Raw genomic sequence first — 18,494 nt, 5'->3', positions numbered from 1 at the left:
AAAATGTTTGTATTTCAAATAAATGCTGTTCTTCTGGACTTTCTACTCATCAACGAATCCTGACATTATTTTTTATTATCATGGTTTCAAAATATTAAGCTGCACAACTGTTTTCAACATCAATAGAGTGCCGAAGTTTAGACGTCACTCTGTAGGCTAAAACGCGGAAGTCAGTTAGCATTTTAGCATTACGGTTCCCTCGCTCTAAAGCCTATGGGATTTTTGAATGGGTTTTTGCTAAATCGCCTGAAATAAGGTCTGTGGTGAACAAAGCCTCTAAATATTTTCACGTTTTGATCTTTGACATAGAACACACATTTATAACCTGCTTGTGGTGTTTTGTAAAATCTTTATATAGGCTTCAAAATGTATACATTTTGGATTACCTTGTACAGATTATCTTGCTAGACAAAACGTGTAAGGCTCATAACCCTTTGTTAAACACAGATCTTATTTTTTGCGATTTTTCCAAAAGTCTATGGGGAAAATGCATTGCTTTTCGACCGAGGGAACCCATGCGCCGCTAGCTTCCGGGTTGTCCTACAAAGTGACGTCATCACTTCGGCACTCTATAATAACAATGTTTCTTGAGCAGCAAATCAGCATATTAAAATGATTTTGAAGGATCATGTCACACTGAAGTCTGGAATAATGATGATAAATTCAGCTTTGCATCATTTTAAAATTTATTCACATTTAAAACCCTTTTAAATGATAATAATATTTCACATTATTACTGTTTAACTGTATTTTTGTTCAAATAAACGTAGCCTTTTTTTAGCATAAATGATCTTACCGACCCCAAACTTTTAAACAGTAGTTTATATAAAGCATTTAATGCATGACAGAACCTTCAATTGAAACATCCTATGACTCATTGTCCACTTGTCAAAGCGCAATATCCCTGTTGTCCTGTCCTCCTCTCCAGCGGTTTCTCAGTTTCCGCATCACCATGCGGATGGGCTCAGTGTACTGCTTGTTGGCCAGTCCCAGTATCAGCGGAATGATGGCCATGCTCCCGATTCCCGTACAGGACATGATGATGTACAGAGAGGAGCTTGGCAAGCTCACCCCGCTCTGCAGAGCCGTCACGGACATGAGTTGGTAGATGATATACGGCACCCAGCAGACCAAGAACGTGAGGGACACGGCGGCCACGCATTTGGCGTAGCGCAGGTTAAGCTGCTGCTCGTGGTCCGTCGGCTGCTGCTGCTGAAGTCGGTCCACGGCCCGGTGGAGCTTGCAGATTTTCTGCAGCTGCTTGTGTGCGATCCACAACACCCGTCCCATCATGCCCACGATGGACAGCATGGCCGGCAGAACCAGTCCGCACACTTCCAGATAAATGAAAGCCTTGGGAAAAACCTGTTTGTAGGAGCAAACCTCATCCTCTTTGGAAGTGTTACCAACTGCGGTTGATCTCAATAACGTCTCGTTTGGGTTGGAGCTCTTGTTGGCATTGGGTTCCACCCAATTATTCCATCCAAAAGCAGGGAGGGACGCGTATAGCAACGGCGGGAGCCAAACGGTTAATAAGGCCAAGGGAAAGCAGCGGTGAACCCAGAACTGGCTGTGGTGGAGCGGGCTGACGATACACAGGTAGCGCTCGTAATGCACCATCACCAGATTGAAGAGGAACGACAAGAACAGAAAGTTGGGGAAGATGTACATCACCATGCAATGCTTGAAGTCCAGATGCCGGTCGAGTGTCATGCGGGGAATGAAAGGCAAGGTGATGCCGGTGCACAAGTCGGCCACTAGCAGACTCAAGAAGAAGTAGTTTGGGGTGTTGTGCAGCTGCCGGTTGCAGGCGATGCCTATGATAATGAAGAGGTTGGAGAAGATGATGATTGAAGAGAGTGGAACCGTCAGGTAGAAGATCAGTTTCTCTCTGCTCAGCTTGTCGAATGGATCCATGATGGAGAGCTGTTCCCCACTGGACTAAACCAGACTAAACCTTCTCCATCCACTGAGAGAGTCCTGAAAACAAGTGAAATATAGGCTAGTAAACAAGTCTTGCCTATTATATCCGTTCAGTTGCTTGGGCATGTTTTACTTCCCTTTTATATGGGAGTAAACATCTGACCCTCCTGAAATGATTATAAGGAACCACAAAAAAAAAAAAAAAAAAAAAAATCTCATGATTAACTCGCCTCCATTTCATTGAAATTTTAAAGTTTTAGTAATTGTGTTGGTCTTTTTATTGTTCAATTTAGTTTTTAGTAATTCTTGTTTTAGCTTTAGTAATTTTAGTAGAGTTTAGGTTTTTAAAATTCTCTATTGCTTATGTTAACGTTTAATTTATTCCAATTAACGTAAATGTTTTACAGTAGTTAACAATGACAACACCTCTCCACCAGTAAGTTGGTGTGCGGTGGGCGTTCTGGCGCAATATGGCTGCCGTCGCATCATCCAGGTGATGCTGCACATTGGTGGTGGTTGAGGAGATTCCCCCTTCCATGTGTAAAAGCACTTTGAGTTTCCCCCGAAAACCGCTATATAAATGTAACAGATTATTAATTATTATTGTTGTAGAACACAAAAATAAATCTTCCCGCAACTCTTTTCCAGTGAATGAGTTTGTGTATATTATAGTGTATAGTCACTGATAGATCTTTCTCGTCGCCAGCGAATCTGTGAAATTGCTGAAAGATTCTGCATAAAAAACAGCATATGGGTTTGGAACTATATGAGAGTCATTAAAAATGTTCATGCCTTTAACATCTGATCAGTTTGAATTCAATATCTTTTTTAGTATTTGACCTTTTCACTGGTTAAAACATCTAGTAAATCGGATGTTTCATTATCATGATGCATAGTTATCACTTAAAAAGGACTCTTACTTCTAATGCTGGAGTTGATGCAGTAAAGACCGACTGCTGATAGAAACCACAACCAAATTTGCATGACCACAAAGTATTAGAGAGAGAACATGTTCACCTTTTTGTAGGTTATAAAAGCCAGTGCTGCACAATTGCATATCCGGCTAATGTTTAAATATTCATATAGGTTCATGTTTCCAGTTGTATTAAACAATGGTGGCATAACCGCTATCAAATATCCATCACTTGCACCAAGCAAACTTTCCATCTCATTCAAGGTGTAAATGCACTAAAGTTCAGTGATACTTTCTGTTGAATTTGGTCTTTAATTGTACCTTTCCCTCCTGTACAGTGCAAACAATATAAGCATATTACATTAATAACAATTACAGATATAAAATGGAAATAATACAAAATAGTAAGTCATTCTGATTTTTTTTGTACTCAAATTATTATGTTAATAATGTAGTTTTTTATAAAAAAAATTAGCCAATACCGTAAATTTATATTTAAAAAGCCAAAGATAGATAATCATTTTTGAGAGCCTGGTTACAAAAAACTAAAGTTTCACCATTAAAAGCCATGTCTCAAGCACTTAATTACAATGTTCTCATTATATTTTTTATAGCCCATGACAGATTGTGCTGTACATGTTGCACTTCACAGTATTTTCTTAATTTTCAAAGTGATGCCAATCATATTTCAAGCAATTCAAAACCATCATGACGAACAGTGGGCATCTGAAGTGTCTTAGCTGAGGGAAATAATTTATTATTTATCAGCTCGGCCACATTTTCTTATCCCCCCCTGAAAACGATAACATTATAAAAGAACATATATCAGCCGATACCGATATGGTGCCCGATGTATACCTTGTGCATCCCTTGTAATTTGTAATGCAAAATTTTCTTTTGAATAAAAAAAGCAATTGAAGTAGTGAAATCAGACTTTTGTTTCCCAGTGCACTTGAAATGAGGCAGTGTAACTAAAAGAAACATCTGTCAAATACTTACCTCACAAATAATGTTAATCTTCATACAGTAGACTTGCATGAGATGTTCCAGCCATGTGTGAATCAGTGATCCTGTGAGGTTCTCTCACATGTGAACTCTTCTGTGTCCCTCTCCTCTCACCAGCATTTGCGGACGGAGATCCGAGTTGTTCACAGTTGTCAGCAGGATGCTTCTTAAAGAGACAGTGACCTCATTCTGACTTGAAGCACCACAAGAGAGGTATTTCAACTCAGGAAGCCACAGTTTACACTCGATTTATGAGATAGATGTGGGAGGCATGGAAACATGCGATGCTGATATCTAATTGTATATTTCTGTCATAAAAATAGTTTAATTACATTGAAGGGGTAGTTTGTACAACTAGTAAACTAAAAAGAGTGTGTTGCACAACATTTGTACTATTATTAAGCAGACGAATATACTCTAAGAGTTTTTTAAAATAATTATTTTGTTAGTTCACACAAAAAGGAAAATTTTGTAATTTACTCATCCTTATGTCATTCCAACCCCTGTAATTTCTTTTTATCATCTGCTAAACACAAAACAAGTTGTTAGGAAAAATGTATTCGCTGTTCTTTTAACTAGGTTATTGTTTACGTCTTCTGTGATATGCAAAAAGCATGTAATGGCGTTCAGTGACTTACATTTAACAAAACAACATTAGGCTGAGAAAATGATGGCAACATTTTTAACGCTTGAAATGCTTCAGACCTTAGATACATCCAAACATTCTTTACTTACTTTACATAGTCTGCAAGGTCTCTACTGTAGCAGTGATGCTTGTGAACAACATTCAGTTTGCTGAGAAAAAGCAGGCGGGCGGCAGTAAGGCTTGCTTTGCCTGGTGCCACAGCAAACACATCTATCAGCCTCTGTGTCATTTTCCGAAGGTTCCCCTCGGATGGCCTCATCCCTGAGATACGCAGCGTCACAAGTACACAAACACATACAGACCTAGGAAAAACACATAAAAAGAAATGCTTGTGTTACGCAATTAAATGCGCATTGTGGGATGAGGGACAGGAAATGGACACTTGGGCGTTCTGTGGCTGTTTTCCTGAGTGGTCAGAAGTGAAACCGTTATGGATGGAAGACATCGCTCATCTGATGTCAGAGTTGTCCAGACACCTGGACACAAAGAGTTATGACCACATAACAAACGGTTTCCAAACGTGCATGATTGTTGGAAGTATATTTTTGGCCATGTGAGAACCATGTGTATAGCTCTTAAAGGGATAGCTCACCCAAAAATTTTAATATTTTCATTTGTGTCTTTTGTGAAACACAAAAGACTGTTTGAATACAGTAGGGCTGGGTAATAAATATAGATTTCTCGATATTAATCGATTCTCATTTTTACGAACCAATATCGATTCTTAAATCTCAAGAATCGATTAGTCATCCTGTTTCATTTGAATGAATGGGACATTGTATCGCGGCTGCGCGCATCCAAAAAATCGCAATAATCTTTGTCCTTTGTAACTATTGATATGAAACAAAGTCTCAATTTTCAAATCACATTCATTTTCTTTAGAAATTCAAAAACATAAATAGCGTTTTGGCGCTTTGGCGTGAGATTGCTCTGGCTCAGCTCAAGAGAAGCAGCAGCGCTGATCTCTCTTCCGGGTTAATAATACCAGTCACACCACGAAATAAACATGAATGAGCATCTGAAAGTGTGTTAAAGATAGAGTACAACTTATCTAAATCCGCATTCGCTCAATCAGCGTTTCAACCGTGGAAAGACGTCAGTTAAACAGCTTGTAATCAATGTCATATATCGTCATATTTACCTCAGAAAACCCACATAAACTCGTTAGTCAGCTAGAAAAAAATAACTCCAGAGAGGAGCATTTTGCTAAATATATACACCATATTACATATGCATTATAATCTTAATGTTCTTCAATATTTAATGCGTATTTGAATAAATATTTGTAATAAATATTTTCATAAATAAATTTTATGACAGCCACCATTTAAATGTTTATATTTCATATAGTCTTCTTATTATAAAAATAAATAAAAGTGTAATTTAAGTGTTTGTAGACTAGACTCCCGTAGTGTACAGCATTTAAGAGATTTGATTACCTTGAGAAAAATGGCCATTTATTGTAACTGATATCCAAAATAATCGATATTGAATCGAATCGTAATCGAAATCGAATCGAATTGCAAGCTTGTGAATCGAAATCGAATCGAATTGTGAAATTTGTCTCAATACCCAGCCCTAGAATACAGGTTTGGAATGACATGATGGTGAATAAATGAAACTATCCTTTTGAAAGGTTATTTGCTAATAGATATTTTGTTTAATTAAATTGAAAACTTTCACTCACAATTTAGAATACTATGTTTAAAAAATTAAATTATGCCTTCTACAGAGCCCCTGAAGGGACTTGGTGATTGAAAAATTTTTATTTACACAAATTTAGCCCTCATTCGGGTCATGGGGTCTATAGAGCTGGTAAGTCCCGCCCATCCGTAAAACTTCAAGTGAACCTCTAGGTTGAAAAAGCGTCAATGCAAGTGAATGAGAGAAAATAATTATTTTCTGATCCCGTTTGAATTGTGCCATGAATGTGACGTATGTTGTCTGTGAATTTTTTATATAATTAATTTCTCATGTAACGAGTTTGACAGTATATTGTATGATTCTTTGGCTAGCAGTTGTGGAATAGACATAACAAGAAAGACTACACGGCGCTTATGTGACGTCGCCGCATAACACATTTTCCCTTCACAAATCCCGATTTTCACCACGCTCAATTAGTTTGTCCTCTCCCTGAAAGAAGTTGGTGAAGTGCACCAAAGACACAGGCATGTTTAGCGGGATGCGTGTGATATACATCAAACACGTCGAAACGAGTTGTAGTCCACAAAGTGCTCTCACACAAAGTCAAACCGTATGAAAATTCTACCCGCTAAATTGCAGCATTCTTTACACAAAACATTATATAAAAAATTCACAGACAACATATGTTACATCCATTGCAAAATTCAAACGGGATTAGAAAATAATTATTTTCTCTCCTTCACTTGCATTGACGGTTTTTCAACCTAGAGGTCCAGTGGGGTTAGCGGAAGGAGCGGGACTTACCAGCTCTATACGACCCCAATTGATTTTTACTTAATAAAAAAAAAAGGTTCCTTCATCTCGGTGGAATAAGATTTTGTGACTTTTCATACATTATCTATCTATACACACACAAAAAACTGGGCTTGATTCGGTTGTTCTGAAGGTATGTTAAATTTTTTTTTTTATACTTCTGGTCTTCGGGGTCAATATGACCCCACCTTGAAATTAAGGGGAAATGTGAAAAAACTAAATATATTTTTCTTCATGTGTCAAAAAATAAATAAATAAATCTGGCACAAATTGACAATTTTTACACAGAAATGAAGGCCTAGTACAAGAGCATAAATGCAATGTAGCATAAAAAATAATATTTAATATGCAAGCTAATGGTGTAGTTGAGGAATTGTCTGGTATATGGATACAAAAGTACTTTATATCTACAAAAACACAGCATTAATGAATAGATGAGAAGTAAACAAAAAAAATGATATATTATTTGTATGATTAAAAATGTATATTTTTTGTACAATTACTCAATCATTTGTTGGGGTCGTATAGACCCTGAAGCCCAGAAGTGTAAACAGGAAACAAAGACCATTTGAACATACTCTTGCAGTTATACAGTTGGGTTATTATATTGTATATCATTTGAGGGTATCATGGAGCCCCTATAAATACGTTTTTGATTGCACGGTCGCTTTTCGCTTCTCTTTCCAATTCACGTTCATGCATACTCTGTTTAGGGAGCGGCGGTACTGACCTCACACTTTACAAGATAAGATATTTGTCAATGATGTTGTAGTTGATGTCGAAGTGAGGAGATGAGGTGGTGGAGGGATACTGTTAAACTGCCAACGAAAGGAGGTGTCTTCTTAACCTCTTAACTCCTCTCATGTTTAATTAGGTTTAATTATCTGAACCTGAACGTGATTCTTTCGAACTTCAATAAAATATAATTTAGGGTAGAATCCGTTATTCGTTTTCCATACCTTTCCGAATTCAGATGATTTGTTTACTGGCGTGAGGGTGGGACAACCTGTCACACACATGATATCAACCAATTGCAAACCACAACATTTCCAATTCCAAACCACAACAGATTGGAAACCAATCAATTCCTGATGGACAAAATCAAGTCCTGTCCTATATTTTTTTTTCTTGTTCGTAACTTTCGTTTCATGTCTTCTTTCATATTTTTGTGGCAACCGTAACACTTTTTTTCATGATTCTTGGATAAATAGAAAGTTCTAAATACAGCATTTATTTGAAAGTAGTTAGAAATAGTTAACATTTATATATATAAATATATATATATTTTTTTCAGACAAGTTGGACAACACAGAGTTACCGTGTGTGTTTGGCCTCTGAAATGCCAGGAGCACAAAGGTTGTTGATCTCATCTCGTAAAGCCTATTTTTCTTCCCAGTAGCTTCTTCAGTGGGCCTCTGTAGTAAATATACGCCCAGGAGCTATAAAATGAGAAAAATGTTTAACTACAAATTTTATACATGCCAAATGCCTCAGTGACAAGCATTAAGAGCAGGAAATAGGGTAAAGGCCAAGCACTTCACGGCAGCCAAATGACTTTACCATGGCTTTTTGCAGTAGGATATACCCGTTTGACAAACACAAAACTAAGTAATTACTATAAAAAACCCATCATACAAAATATTCACGAGTGCAGAAACAATATATCCTACCGTTGTCTTTAAATCACATGTTGGCAATGCGTACGCCGTATGCTTCAATTATTTGTTTACAAGATACTACACTGTCATGCTGTTTGTAGTGCTTTGCACTGTATTGCATGTGAATGTGTATTGTGTGTGTAGATTGTTGTTTGCTGGAAGTCACACAAGCTACAGAATTAACCCCCATTTTCTGAAAATGAGATCACATCTGTAATAATTATCATCAAACGTTTTTATGCTAGAGATTTTTACATTAAAGTACATTGACCTCATTAGTTAAAAGGTAATATACTCTGTACCCAAAGCATCTGAAACATCTTTAAGTGATTGAAAGAACTGATTTTGATGAGTGTACAGCATCATCTGGTGGACAGATTGAGTACAGCCTCATCTAGAGTTTCTAAAGCAGGTAAATGGCCATCCCAAATGTGTAAATTTGTACAGGCCAGTCTAAGGCAAGTTTATTTATATAGCACATTTCATACACAGCACAATGATAATTCAAAGTGCTTTACATAGAAGAAATTAAAATAATCAAAAGGAATCAGAATAATTAAAACAGTTTAGAATAAAAAAACTTAAAATATACAATAAATAATTAAAAAAACAAATAAAAATAGGTCCCACTTTATATTAAGTGGCTTTAAGTACTATGTACTTACATCGAAAAATAAGTACAATGTACTTATTTTGTTCAGATTGTATTGTAAAACACTTTTGTTGCTATTGAGGTGTGATACGGGTAAGGTTAGGGTTAGGTGTGGTTGTATAGGTCGGTTTAAGGGTGGGTTAAGGTGTAAGGGAAGGGTCAACTGTGTAATTACAAATGTAATTACATTTATTAATTACAGCTGTAATTACATGCAGGTATTTTCAAAATATAAGTACAATGTAAAAACATGTATGTACACAATAAGTCCATTGTATCAAAGTATTAATTTCAATGTAAGTACATAGTACTTAAAGCCACTTAATATAATGTGGGACCTAAAAATAAAATACAGTAACAGTGGGACAAACAGTGGCACAGTGCTTCAGTAAATGCATAGCTTAACAGAAGTGTTTTGAGTCTGGATTTGAATGTGTCTGCTGTCGGAGCACATCTGATCTCTTGAAGCTGGTTCCAGCTGCGACCGGCATAATGGCTAAAAGCAGACTCGCCATCCTTAGTGTGAACCCTTGGTATTTCTAACTGATGTGATCCTAATGATCTAAGTGATCTGTTAGGGTTATATTCAGTTAGCATATCTGCAATATATTGAGGTCCTAGCCCATTGAATGATTTATATGCCAGTAATTAATCCTAAATGTAACTGGGAGCCAGTGTAAAGACCTGAGGACTGGTGTGATGTGTTCATATTTTCTGGTCCTGCTCAGAATCCTGGCAGCAGCGTTTTGTATGAGCTGCAACTGTCTTATGGTCTTTTTAGGAAGGCCAGTGAGGAGGCCATTACAGTAATCCACCCTGCTGGTGATGAAAGCATGCACAAGTTTCTCTAAGTCATGATTGGAAAAAAAAGCATCTAATTCTTGCTAATCTAAGGATGCTGAACCTAAATCCTAAACGGAGAACTTGTTCGTATTTGCATTAATTAACACTCATTTTTCTTTTAAATTCATTTTCCAGAGTGCGTGGTGTGCAGTTCACTTCTGTTGTTATTTATTTATTTTTTAAACAATTATTCCACAATTTAATGAGGGGGAGGGCGAGCTGGGCCCGAAGGCTTTGGTGGTTGCGGGGCCTGTCGTTTTTTGGTTGGTATCTGGGGGCTTGCAGCAAAAGAGTGGGATAGTTTGGTTCCAGCATACAAACATTTTCTTTGAGAAGCACAGATGCTGGAGATAAATCACTTATATCAAAAAATTACTTCTATCTACATGCGATTGCGTTGACATTGTGTGATTTTCGTCCATCTGTTTGTAGTGAGTGAAACTTATTAAATATGCAGATTAGAAGGTGAAGTTTGTACACTGCCTAGAATTTAAAAAGCTGTCAAATCCATGCACATACGTAAAATAACACACACCATCTCTGGATTTTTAACCTTATTCTCAGTTTTATTTTATTTTGTTGTACAATATTTCACAATATTACTTTTTTTAGGTTGTATTTTTGATCAAACAATACAGCCTTGGTGAACATAAGAATTAATAACAGGAAAAAGAAGAAAAAAAAATCAACCCCAAACCAGGAACCTTTTTTGCAATACATTTAATTTTAATCATAATGCTCTAAGTCCGAAACAAGAAACTAGTATAAAAGGTCTTCAGAATCACTCATTGTGATCATTTGCATGAGCCTCAGCTGTTTTCTTGAACAAGGTTTGGACAGCTTGTTGGGTGTTCATCCCTCCAGAAATTCACTGAGGTGACAATTAGTGATTTCCTAAGAGAGAGAGAGAGAGAGAGAGAGAGAGAGAAAAAGTACAATATTCATCTTGTGAATTTATATATACACCCTTATATGTACATGTTCATATCCAGCTATATTCAAATAATTAAAATAATAACATAAGTTTCTTATTGTATAAAGTTCTTGAATTTTTTTAATACCTTGTCCCCAAACAGGCAGGGGCAGGGTTCATCATATTTTTTTGCAAGATATTTACGTTGTTTTTTCAGTACCAGGTCATGGAATGTTTCTGTTTTAAAGTCAGCCTGTGAATATAAAGACATACACACATTTGATCAGAATGTAATGAGATCAGAATGTTAACCTTCAAATTCAATTAGCACTCTAAAGTTCACTGACAGAAAACACATACCGTGTTAAGGTACTTCAACCAAGTACTTGAGAATAAATCAGAGAGGTAGACTTTCCTTTCGTTATCATAATCAGTGGGAGTGTTTTCGATGTATTTGTGACATGAAGTCAACGCAAAGACTGGATGAAAGAAAATGGATTATTGTTATACACACAACTTTAAAATAATAAATAAGGCAGGAGCATTGTGGTTTTCATATAGCATCTTACTGTCTATATCCTCGGGAAGTCCTTCGAACATCGATCCAGAGTAATCGCTGTCCATGTATATCACCATCTGCAGCACATACACATGATGAGGAAATAGTAAGATATTTAAAAATACAGTTAACTCATTCCCTTTACACAAGCGGTTTTATATCACTAAAGGATGTTGTTGCCCCTTTCAAAAGCGTTGCAGTAGCAGTTGTGAAAGTAGAAGCCTTGTGTGACTGTAGTGTAAGATGGACCTGCTTGAAATAGAAGAGTAGGAAGAAGAATCGCAAGGTCTGAATTTAAGATTGGGATTTTGAAGGGATTTTTCTAAAATTTTATGGCAATTTAAAATAACTTTTTTCTATTTTAATATGTTTTAAGATGAACATTGATAACAATGAGTAATGTTTTTTGAGCATCAAATCAGTATATTAGATTGATTTCTGAAGGGTCATGTGACACTGAAGACTGCAGTAATGATGCTGAAAATTCATTGATTACAATAAAATTACAGTTAATTCACATAGAAAACAGCTGTTTAAAATTGTAATAATATTTCACAATATTACTGTTTTTTTTAGCAGAAGAGATTAAAAAAAACCCTAAAAAACATTAAAATCTTACCGATCAAAACATATATATCAACAATCATGTTTATAAAATGTGTTTTGTATTCAGCTAAATTAATAAAAAATAAAACGTAAAAATCATGTGAACATAACTGAATACGTACCTTTGAAAACTTTTTGCCATCATGCATGCTCTTGAGCGCGTCAGTGAAAGCTTTGGCATTAAGCTGTGATAAAACACACTGAATTAATGGTCATGAAGTCTGCAGGTTGTCAGATTAAACACAACAGTTCCTATTTCCTTATTCTTGTATTTACATGCAAAATCTTGAATTAATCATTTTATTCCCTGAAATGACCATTTCATACTGCGTAAATAAAGTCATTTTTGAGATGATCACTTATAAAAAAACATTAAAAGCAAATGAATAATTAATAATAAATTGTAAATGTTTTGTCAATTGTGAATCCATACATGAAAAATGTGACGCTAGTTCTTTTGCTTTTTACTATATTAGTATTATTATATTTGTTCAGATAAAAGATTCATTAACATTTATTGTTTTTCTGAGAATTTTTGTGGGCAGAATTTCTTTCCCACAGGAATCCGTGCGATTGGGAGTTTTGCATGAGGGTGAAAATGTTCCCCATCGTTTTTGCTCATATTCAAGTCAAGACAGAAAACTGCTTGGTTTAAAAGTGAATTATTTGACATCAGTGAGCTTCATACATTGCTACACTCTTGAGATAGAGAATTGGCATTTTTATATCAGAATATTTTTCAGCACATCATTATTAATATACTGTATATCTTGTCCATTCTGGTAATCTCTTTTATACTTACTGCCTTTTCAGCAAACTGAAACCCGCCTTCTTGTCCCACACCGGTCATGTAGACGTATATGTTGTCATCGGGTCCACTGCATTAAATGAAAATAATAATCATTTTAGCAGCAATTATAGGGCCAACCACTGAAGCGGCAGATCCGGTGCAGTTATTTCATTGTACAGCATCCCTGGTGATAATTGTAGGCAAAGTGGTTTCCAAAATCCGAGGTCAAAAGTGCGGTCACCTAATTAAAAGACAGTTGTGTATTTCGACAAATCCCATACTCTCCTGAGTAGATACTCTTGAATAAATTATTACTTTTTAACGGCTAAAAAAGTATGTTCTTTATAGTATGAGTGTGTGTTGTACAAATGTAAAAATCTGCCATGTTGTCCTCATCACATGACCTATAGCGTCCGTCAGTTGTGTCACGTCACTGCCATTCATAAATCTCTCCTGTGAAGCGACTGATGCTGCAGGTCACATGATAATGACAACATGGCGAATGTAGTGCGTACAGATTACATTAATACTACACACACTAATACTATATAGAACATACTTTTTAGCGGTCATGGAGTAATTACTTATTGAAGAAAAAAAAATACATAATAAGAAGTCAAGGGAGTCTGCGATTTCGGACGCAGCCAGAATCTCGCCGCAAGAAGAAGGTCATCTAATGATTTTTTCCTAACTCTTTTATGAGTTGAGTGAATTCAGACAAGCTTCTTTTGTCAAATACTGTTTTTTTGCCTAATATTTACTACTGGCCATCTGTCCAGGCTGCTTTCCCCTGACTCTGGCCTTTGAAACTGGGATAGGATCAAGTCCCCATGACTTAGAAAGTCATATATGGAATATAGAAAGAGAGATATTATGGGATTTCATATTCAAAGTTATATCTTTGCACCTGTGCTGCTTCCTCCCATTCAGTGGTTGGCCCTTAATTAACTGCATAAAAGTGAAGGTATTAATAATATTAATAATTAATAACATGACTTTGATATCATTGAAAGATTTCTTCTTTACAGACAAACAAACCTGGCTATGACTTTTTTTTGGTCCGTTCTCTTCTCCCCTTGAAGAGCAGACAGGAAGTTCTCTGGGGTCACATCCTATAAGATCGTGATTGTCATATTAAATCATCATTGTTGAAAGTTATAATTATTAAACATGTAACTATGTCAAAACAAAAGAAATATTACCGCTCCAGTGTAGTCCTTTGGAACTCCTGAGTACACGTTTTTTGAATCAACTACACTGATAATTGCTCCATCTGCTGGGTTACTGGAGGCAGTAAAAGCCAGAAAAGTTAAAATGTTTAAACGCAGTCAGTTCCTACAATCTTATCGACACTTTTCTATGATGACGTGTTTCTATAATTATTAAATGTAGCAAAGATTGCTATGCTGTCTTTGTAATGCACGTGTGAGGAAATGACGGTCAATTTTACATCTTTCTCTCTTCTGTCTTCTGTAATCAATCTCTCTATTTTCTTCCTCTTTTGCAAAGTCTTGCAAATGCTGTTATCATGCATTATCTTTTCTATTTTGCTATTAACAAACCCTAGAAATGTGTCTCTGTTACACTGTTGTTCCCGCACTACTAACTAGTTTAGCACAGAAGATTGAGAACATTTGTAAAACGCATATACTCAAAAGCTTCGGGAAATTACTCACATTGAATTGTGAGCGATGTCATCATACATCATCACCACAATCTGCTCATCAGGAATTCCATGTTCCTTAATTATCTGATAATGAAGGCACACATTGGCCTGAAACGCAAATGATAAAGATGATTTCAGTCACTGTCATCATTTATAAACTAAGACACATGACACCTTTGTGAGTTTATGAGCAATATTTCTTAAAAATAATGAAAAAACCCCCCACAAACCTGGTTTTTGTAATGTTCCCAGCCCTTTGAGCCGGAGACAAGGAGAATCCATTTTTTCCCAGACATTTCTTGAGTGTTTTCAAAGTTAAGTCTGTTGGAATCAATAATAATAATAACAATTTAAAACTAAATTAACATTGTTCTAATCTAATCTTCTATTGCTTTTAATTGACTAACATGCATTTTAATGGCTTTTACAATTATGATGCATTTCAAGAAACACAGAAAAGAACACAAGTATTTGATATGTTATAAAGTTTAGGATGATATAACAATGAGTTCAGGTTTTAAACTTAAGTGTTGCTTTCTATTCATGAAGTGCTTAAATGTCAATCACTCGTCATGTTGTTAAAAATACTGGTCAAAAATGTTTCTTTTTTACCCAGTTATCTACATAATTTAGTACAGTTTCTATAGTGATTCAGATAATGTAGATGCCATCATACCTGTGTTGAGTATCAGGTGTTCCTGTGTGCCTGTCCTGGGGATTCCTGGTGGTTTTAGTCAGACAGCCTCTGTCTTTATATAGGCAGTTTATCCCTTTCATTTGAGACTCATGGGCGGAGAGTTTGTGCTGGTGGGAGTGTGTATTTCATATTTTGCAATAATTTTCATATTCTCTTTAATTGATGTCAGTTGGTGACTTTGTAACCATCTTAAACTGATATTTGAATTAGAATTAAGTTGATTCGGTTTTAAACTTTTGAGACGGGACACTTGTTACGTTAAAATTTACACACAAGTAATCAAATTGGAAATATAAAGCTCATCCACAGGTTTATTTTAGAGTTATTATTATTATTTACTGAATGTAATTTGAGTTGCTACAGTTGTCAGAAAGGGAAAATACATACAGTCGCAATTTGTTTCCACAGAATCACTAGTTTTAAAAAAAAAAATTATAAATAAAAAAAAAAATATGACTTAAGGACTTTAAAAATGCCTTCATGATTTTTACTTGCAAAATTGATAAAATCAGATAAAATGATAACCATGCATTAGGGGTGTGATGAGATCTCGTGCCACAGCCATCTCGTGCTAAATGCCCAGTCATCGGATTACAGTGAGAAATGCCTTGAAAAGCATTTCCCGGCGGCTCTTTGAAACTAATAACTGAGTTGTATCTTGCTTTGTCTGGGTGTCCTGGGTCACCCGATACATCTTATCTTTTGTGATGGCAAAATAAGGATATGAGAGTGGTTGGTCTGGATGGATGTGCTGTCTGTCGATCGTGCGGACCTGATCAAATGCGCTGTTGAGCGTTTCATCTCGGGACTGTTCCAGAGGAAAATCATCGCGTTCAGAAATAATTTTTCTTTCAATTGTGCTTCGTTCCTCTGAGACAGGCACCGAGGGTCCCGGCACAGCCTCTCCAGCCTGAACTAGCGCTCTCTTCTCCTGCCTCTTTTTTTTTTATCTCAGAAGCACCCGTACATAGATGTGCCAATAGTGTTTTAAACCCCGGCCAATTGGTTCTCAAACTCAGCGGGTGCTGGTTATTGGCCACCTCTAGACTATGTTTTTGGCCCCGAAATTAGATAGTGATTGGCATTAAAGGTAACCCACCACCTCGTTTCTCTCTACCCGGCCTTTTCTGAACTCACCGCATTAACCCTATAACTGCTGGTGCAAAATAAAACAGCAATTTCAAAACAGTTATAAAGAGTCTGTGTGCTAACTTTGATTATGGTTGCACTTATTGTTTCCACTTAAGACTTCAAGGAGTTCATTTTGGAGGTTACACACAGCCTCAATCAGACGTTTTGAAAGCTCGTACATGTACAGTAAAGTCTGAAGAGACTCATGTGAAATTAAACAGGAGAAAAGGCAGTCAATAAAAACCTTTTACAGTGCTTGTATATTGTTTTATTTCAGTGCATTTGATAATTCATACTCATTAAGTAGACCTGAAATGACATGCATTAGAAGATTATTAGTTTAAAGATTGCAAAATGCATCTGCATACTATTTTGCCAGTCATGAATTTTGTCATTGAGAAATTCTGAAAAATTGTGCAAAAATCTCATCTCTTTCTCGGGGACCCATCTCATTTCTCATCTCGTTTTTCGAGAAAAGCATCCCGTCACACCCCTACCATGCAACCGTCTACTATAGTATTGCTTCAGACATTGCGCAATAGACGAAGAACATTTTATTCTTCATTCTTTTGAAGGAGTGGAAGAATTGTCAAAGTTTGTTAAATCATTAAAAATACACAACATGTGTGTTAGACCCTATACCAACTAAGCTACTGATTGAGATGCTTCTAATCTAGAAGTCATAAATTCACTCCTTATATATGATTAATTCATCATTGTCATTATGTTCCAAAAAACTTTCAAGCTACTTATAAGCCTCTCATTAAAAACAACACAACTTTACCCGAGAAGATTTGTTCATTACAATCCGATCTCAAATCTCCCTTTTCAGTGAAAAATACTAGATAATAAATTGTGTTTGAGATTTCCAGTCAGAATTTAAATTTCAGTGACATCAAAGGTACGTTTCAACATACTTTCTCATGAATCAGAAATTCATGATCCCACACAAATTCTTAATGTATGAATTTCAATTATTTTTTCCCCCCATCAAAATCTTACCTTGTTTCTTTGGTGATTTATAATGGACTAGACTAGATTATGTCAAAATAGAATGCATTCAACGATTGTAAATGTGTGTTCATGTGTGTACCTGGTAATCCCTACATTGTGAGGTCCAAATGTCCCTAGTAATATAATATAATATAATATAATATAATATAATATAATATAATATAATATAATGGCATTTTTGAACTTGATGGGACTTTTTTTTAATCCCTACATTGTGAGGTCCAAATGTCTGTAGTAATGTAATATAATATAATATAATAAAATATAATATAATGGCATTTTTGAACTCGATGGGACTTTTTTTTTGTTCCCATGAGGAGCTTATAAATACAAAGGATTTTTTTTGACAATGCAAAAATGTGTAAATACACACACACAAATATAAATACTGTAGTCTCTATATGTTAATAGACTTCAGTTCTTCAATCAACTGTATTAAGAAAATACTCTAATTATTGTTTGATAAGCTTATGTACTCTTAAGCTCAAAATACCTTAGCATTTCCCCCGAAAGGGAACTTTAAATACGTTAGTTCTTTTTTTTTATTATGTGCTTTGAACCTAACTTTTATTGGACAATGTTTGCATAAGTATTAACAGTTCATTAAGATGATTACAAATACATTAAGCCTATCCCCACAGTTAAACATAACTACTTAAAAAAAAACGTATACAGTCTATACACATCATAATTCTGTCAATATGAATTACAAATAAATACTTGGTAGATTGCATTGATAAAACACATCAGTTAGGATTAGGAGAATATACAGTTTGTACAGTACAAAAAACATAATTTTTATATGTGTGCCAAAAAGTATTTAGTCAGCCACTGATTATGCTAGTTCTCCTACTTATAATAATGAGAGATGTCTGTAATTTTCATCATTCAACTTTGAGAGACAAAAAGCGATAAAAAAAAATCCAGGAAATCACATTGTAGGATTTTTAAAGAATTTATTTGCAAATGATTTGGTCACCCACAAACCAGCAAGATTTCTGGCTCTTACAGACCTGTAACT

General features: G+C 35.6%; 2 protein-coding genes across 2 annotated transcripts; both read right to left on the bottom strand.

Moving 5' to 3' along the window:
- Window positions 1-246: 246 nt before the first annotated feature.
- Window positions 247-4,238, bottom strand: gpbar1 (G protein-coupled bile acid receptor 1). Its single transcript, XM_039683164.2, has 2 exons — window positions 3,836-4,238; window positions 247-1,980 (listed from the first exon to the last, which is right to left on the bottom strand). Exon 2 carries the CDS (start codon window positions 1,915-1,917, stop codon window positions 889-891), a length of 1,029 nt encoding a protein of 342 aa, XP_039539098.1. The 5' UTR covers window positions 1,918-1,980; window positions 3,836-4,238; the 3' UTR covers window positions 247-888.
- Window positions 4,239-10,638: 6,400 nt separating this feature from the next.
- LOC120487252 (legumain-like) lies at window positions 10,639-15,383 on the bottom strand. The gene is made up of 11 exons (XM_039683551.2): window positions 15,308-15,383; window positions 14,862-14,952; window positions 14,642-14,739; window positions 14,168-14,249; window positions 14,004-14,077; window positions 12,978-13,053; window positions 12,298-12,360; window positions 11,580-11,646; window positions 11,371-11,489; window positions 11,159-11,263; window positions 10,639-10,991 (listed from the first exon to the last, which is right to left on the bottom strand). The coding sequence occupies exons 2-11, from the start codon at window positions 14,925-14,927 to the stop codon at window positions 10,950-10,952; spliced, it is 792 nt and encodes a 263-aa protein (XP_039539485.2). The 5' UTR covers window positions 14,928-14,952; window positions 15,308-15,383; the 3' UTR covers window positions 10,639-10,949.
- Between the last annotated feature and the right edge of the window lie 3,111 nt (window positions 15,384-18,494).

The sequence above is a fragment of the Pimephales promelas genome, chromosome 7, assembly GCF_988280905.1.
Source record: "Pimephales promelas chromosome 7, fPimPro1.hap1.1, whole genome shotgun sequence".
Lineage (NCBI taxonomy): Eukaryota > Metazoa > Chordata > Actinopteri > Cypriniformes > Leuciscidae > Pimephales > Pimephales promelas.
This window is presented reverse-complemented; position numbering and strand designations above follow the sequence as displayed.

Coding starts and splice junctions, on each gene's coding strand:
- gpbar1 (XM_039683164.2), bottom strand. CDS start 1,917: ATGGATCCATTCGACAAGCTGAGCAGAGAGAAACTGATCTTCTACCTG.
- LOC120487252 (XM_039683551.2), bottom strand. CDS start 14,927: ATGTCTGGGAAAAAATGGATTCTCCTTGTCTCCGGCTCAAAGGGCTGG. Junction 12,361..12,977: donor TTCAGTTTGCTGAAAAGGCA/GTAAGTATAAAA, acceptor GTTTTATCACAG/CTTAATGCCAAAGCTTTCAC. Junction 11,490..11,579: donor ACTTCCCGAGGATATAGACA/GTAAGATGCTAT, acceptor TCTTTCATCCAG/TCTTTGCGTTGACTTCATGT.